A 5,283-nucleotide genomic window follows, 5' to 3' on the forward strand; every position below is an offset into this window, starting at 1 on the left:
ATGAAGGAGGTGCTTGTGGTTCTTGCTTTCATGGCTCTTGTATCGAGCGTTGCCTGCACATAGATAGCCGGTTGCAGCTGTGGTCAACAACAAAGCCATGAGCAACAACAACACCATACACAAAAACAACAACATCAACATCAACCACCACAACAACAACATCACCAGCAACCACAACACCAACAACAAAAAGTTCACATACAGCAGAAACAACATCACCAACAACAAGAAGTTCATGTTCATCAGCAACAAGAAGTCCATGTGAAACAACAACCACAACACCAACAACAACATCAATGTGAAGGCCAACAACAGCATCACCAACAATCACGCCATGGGCAACAACAAGGATAGAGCCATGAGAAACAACATCAACAATAATGCCAGGGTCATGAGAAGCCACAGCAACCGCACCAGCAACAATGTCAGGGTTATGTGCAGCAGCAGCCACTACAACATCAACAATGTCAGTAGGGCTAGGAGCAACCGCAACAACAGCAATGCCATTTCCAGGAGCAGCCATTGCAACAACCAAAGCACTGCCAAAAGGGTGTGAGCAGCAATAGACAACAAGGTGCAGTTCTAGCTACTGTAACGGTAGCACAAATCTAAAAATTTGCCATGAATTCCTGAGGCAACAGTGCAACCCTTTGGTAATGCCTTTTCTCCAATCACGTTTGGTACAACTGAGCAACTACCAGGTATTGCGATAGCAATGCTGTCAAGAGCTTAGGCAGATCAAGCCACAATACCTTCACCAAGCGATCTATAGCATGGTTCAATCCATAATCCAGCAACAACAACAGCAGCAGCAGCAACAACAACAACAACAACCATGCGAGTTATGTCGAGCTCAACTAGCTACTCAAAGTGAGGTGGCGATATTGACGGCAGCGCAGTACCAACCATCAATGTGCGGCTTGTACCACTCGTGGTACCAAAACAATCCATGTAGCAGTAATGATGTTTGTGGTGTTCACAATTAAAGTATTGTGGCTAGCTAGCCATTATAGTCTTATAGCGGTGTAAAGCAATAAAATGCCATACATCATGGTGTTTGGATAATGATATCTGAATAAGAATACAATTTATAATGATAACCATTGTGTGCACTATGACCACAAATAACATGCCTTGTTCATCCTACCCATATTTTGGTTAGGAATTGGATGGAGTTGTTATTATTCCATGGTTAATCACAATTACACAAACATATGGCCATCCTAAACATGAAGCATGTGTCTTGCTCCTTAGTGCACATCTTTCCACTTCCCTCTAAGCATGACATTGTTGAAACTCTGCCTACACTTTTTCCTCCTCACCTGATGAAGGAACTTTACCCATTTAAAAATTGTTTAGAAAAAAGAAATTGGTTTAAAACACCATCCACCTCCAAAACTAGTGGGTTTAGACAAAGAACTACAAAATCAATTAGAAAATTACAATTTGGAAATCTTGAACATGATTGACAAAACTTTTGACTCATACGAATGTTAGGATATTCGTCATAGGATTGTTAGGATGTTAGTGGCACTAAGAAAAGGGAAGAACTAAAGTCATGGGAGCAAGTAAACTAAATTCATGGGGAAGGATTGAGAGGCCTCAAAGATGCAAGGTGGCTCACAAGTCAACCAGAGCTCATTGAGATAAAAATAGTTGACCTTATGCATATGAAAATATGTAGATTGAGTCTATCGAAGTTGTGGAGGCAAAGTTGTGATCACATGGGTGAAGAGAAGGAGCTGCAGTCATATCAGAACCGACCCTCATGGTTGCGCATACTAGTCAGTGCATGGACATATGTCGCATGTGCCTGTGGTGTCAGAGACCTGGTCTTAGTGGTCACGATAGATTGGGTAGTTTGTTGTTGAGCCATCGGCTCCTAACTGTAATCATATTTATGTATACACGATCCTAGCATCTAGGCATGGCGGCTGGCCATGATCTCACAATCGGACTCCAGTGCTTTGGTACCTCCATATCTACCGGCACATTGTGATGAATGGAACTTGAGCATTCTCCAATTTTCCTCTCTTACAATGAGAATGGCAAGGACTACACACTCCCTTTAATTTAATTTATCACTTCCTCTACTTTCGAGGGGAGCTCACAATAATGAGGTTGGTGGATCTGGTGTAGCTCAAGATAATATTCATGTACCAATGACCACCGGCCAGACAAATGCTACACCTTCTCATAAAGTCTTTTGTTGAGATCCAACATAAAATGGCCGGTTGCCATGTAGACTCTCTTATCTAGATGCAAAGAGAGGAGTCGAAGAGGTTACCAACATTGTCCTGACAGCCAGAACGAGGCTCTCACTTCATCCATCAGAGGGCAGAATGCCCTTCCTGAGCAACCGAGGAAGGACCATGCTAAGACATCCTCTCAATTGAACTACATGTACAAGCAGATAGGCCTTGGACCCCTCCATGTCGCCGATCCTTAGCTTGAATAATTTGATCACCAATTTCCATTTAAAGTAAGAATTAAATGACAATCGCCATGGTTATAGGGTTTAATTCTAATCAGTTCTATAAGTTTGGGCGATTATGTGAACTAGACATTTTTGGCCCAAACAGGGGTCAGACGACCAAGCCCATGGTATGTCGATGTTACACCCGGTGTTAAGAATAAAACAAGGATCAATTTTCAAACATACAGCGACATCATAAGTGAAGAACAATTTATTGAATAAGCAAATATATATTGGTTTCTATTTTCTAAAAATAAAAAAAAACAAGTTTAGTCTCTGAAGAATCATAACTAATTTAATTTGGACCAGATAAATATGAAGCTAGTACTAGTTATTTAAAAAATGATATCTATCAATTGGTGATCTATTAAGGTAGATTTTGGAACTTATTATTTTTGTTAATACTATTGTTTTGTTGCTCGTATTGAAACACTAAGAACATGCACAAATACGATTCAAATAACTCCAAAAAGAACACCAATAGATAGATAACACTTTTAGCAAAAAAAAATATATACTTGTGTCACATTTTAATAATTTAAGATAAATTACTTAAGGGTCTGTTTGGATCCCATGAAATGAGACCGATATCTAGAAAGTATTTTCCATTTTATTACTAGGTTAAATTCTAATTCCTCTAAATTTCTAGGAACCAAGAGTTCTTAGTGGTTACTTAAGAGTCTACCAAGAAGGAGGCCCTGCCTATAGTTCTCTCAATTTGGCAGCGCCTCGTACGTGCTTGGTGCCATAAACAGATAACCACGTTGTGCTGACTGCAAAAAGAGCATTGCGTACACTAATCAGGGGTAGCACATAGTAGGGCACATTGTGACCAGTCTCAAGGCACCACCACCTGTCTGAAACAAGTCACAAGTTTCAAATGTCCTCTTGCGGTGTCTTACGGATCGGAATGGCAACACTCTTGTTGGAAGATACCAGTGGGTTGCTCCACGGGTAATCTTGACACGCAAAGTGATGAGGAACACGGAACGACCATTGGCATGTAAAGCTCTATGAATTGGTGTTATCCATTATATAACAACTCACAGAACATCACAAAATTGCACGTCAAGGGGTTGGGTCAGGAAAAAAAATCGCTCGCTTCCGTGTACAATAAAATGGCGAGTCATGAGTCATGCTAGCTGATCTGATATATGCTAATAGCTCACACGACATCACAAACAACTCATACTACATTACAGAGTTAGTTTCATGAAAAAACAAAGTAGGCCGGAGAGGACAATAATCCTTGACGTGTAAAGTGAATTTACAAAGCCATATATCAAGCTATATCTAATTCGTTTTACGTAGATCAACAACCTGCAGAAGGCAACAAAATGAGCCACGCAAAAGTACAGAATGAATCCAAATGAACCCTCACAAGCTACATAAAGTGAATGATGAGTCATATACATTTGGCAAGAAACTGTAGAAGCTACAGCCATCGACGGTAGCATAGAAACACAAGAAATTGTGCTAATTGAGGATATAAATAACCCTCGTACGCCTATGCACTTCTCCATCACCACCACTGGCCTTCATCAGCCTATTAGCTTATCTATCTACTCCAGAGCAGAGAAGAACTCGACACCATGAAGGTGTTGCTCGTTGCCCTCGCTCTCCTGGCTCTCGCTGCGAGCGCCGCCTCCACGCTTACAACCGGCGGCTGCGGCTGCCAAACACCTCATCTGCCACCACCGTCAGTTCATCTTCCGCCGCCAGTGCACCTACCACCGCCGGTTCATCATGTGCCACCACCGCCGCCATCATGCCACTACCCTACTCAACCGCCCCAGCCACATCCATGCCCATTCCAACCACCGCATCCAAGTCCGTGCCACCCAGGGCATCCCGTTGGCACCCCGCCGATCCTGGGACAGTGCATCGAGTTCCTGAGGCATCAGTGCAGCCCGGCGGCGACGCCCTACTGCTCGCCACAGTGCCAGGCGTTGCGGCAGCAGTGCTGCCAGCAGCTCAGGCAGGTGGAGCCGCTGCACCGAAACCAGGCGATCTTCGGCGTGGTCCTGCAGTCCATCCAGCAGCAGCTGCTGCAAGGCCAGTCGCCGCTCGGGGCGCTGATGGCGGCGCAAATAGCGCAGCAACTGATGGCGATGTGCGGTCTGCAGCCAATTACAAGTCCCTGCCCTTCTTGCAGCGCTCCTGCCGGCGTTGTCCATCACTGAAGAAACTATGTACTGTAATAATGTTATATAGCCGCTGTCTAGCTAGATAGTTTAGTCATTCAGCGGCGATGAGTAATAAAGTGTCATACATCCATCACCATGGGTGGTAATGTGAGCAATGACCTGAATGAACAATTGAAATGAAAAGAAAGAATATATTACATGTCAACGAGATCCCTCGTAACTAGAGATGGCAACGGGGACCCGATCTCCGATTCCGCGTGGGAAATTCCTTTATTAGGGGGTAGGGATAGGGCGATTTAGTCTCCACGGAGACCGAAACAGGAAAAAACTAGTCCGTGTCGGGTTCCCGTCTCCGCTCCCTGCGTACCCGCCCCTCAAACTCGCTCTTACTCTAAATTAGCCTCTTCATCTTGTTCCTTATTTACCTGGGTGCACTACGTTTTCAAAAGCTTCTCCAGTTAGTGGAATATATCGCATCAACCTGGGAGCATTAGCCGATCTAGTACATCAACAACTCATGTTCCTATGCCAATTCCAATCTTGTCTAACTTGGTAACTTCCCCTTATCAACCCGTATCTTGTTCATTCTGGAAACACGTCTTCCTATTCTATCTCTTCCCGAATCTCCCTTAACATGTTAAAATTCTATCAAAACCTCAA

The 5,283-nt window shown here is 43.6% G+C and overlaps 1 protein-coding gene and 1 pseudogene across 1 annotated transcript; both read left to right on the top strand.

Annotated features, from left to right (window-relative positions):
• On the top strand, positions 1-986 carry LOC136551838 (50 kDa gamma-zein-like; annotated as a pseudogene).
• A 3,082-nt stretch (positions 987-4,068) lies between these two features.
• LOC136551839 (glutelin-2-like) lies at positions 4,069-4,687 on the top strand. The gene has a single exon (XM_066543382.1). It carries the CDS (start codon positions 4,069-4,071, stop codon positions 4,657-4,659), a length of 591 nt encoding a protein of 196 aa, XP_066399479.1. The 3' UTR covers positions 4,660-4,687.
• Positions 4,688-5,283: the final 596 nt, after the last annotated feature.

This window comes from Miscanthus floridulus, chromosome 4 (assembly GCF_019320115.1).
Source record: "Miscanthus floridulus cultivar M001 chromosome 4, ASM1932011v1, whole genome shotgun sequence".
In the NCBI taxonomy this organism is placed as follows: Eukaryota; Viridiplantae; Streptophyta; class Magnoliopsida; order Poales; family Poaceae; genus Miscanthus; species Miscanthus floridulus.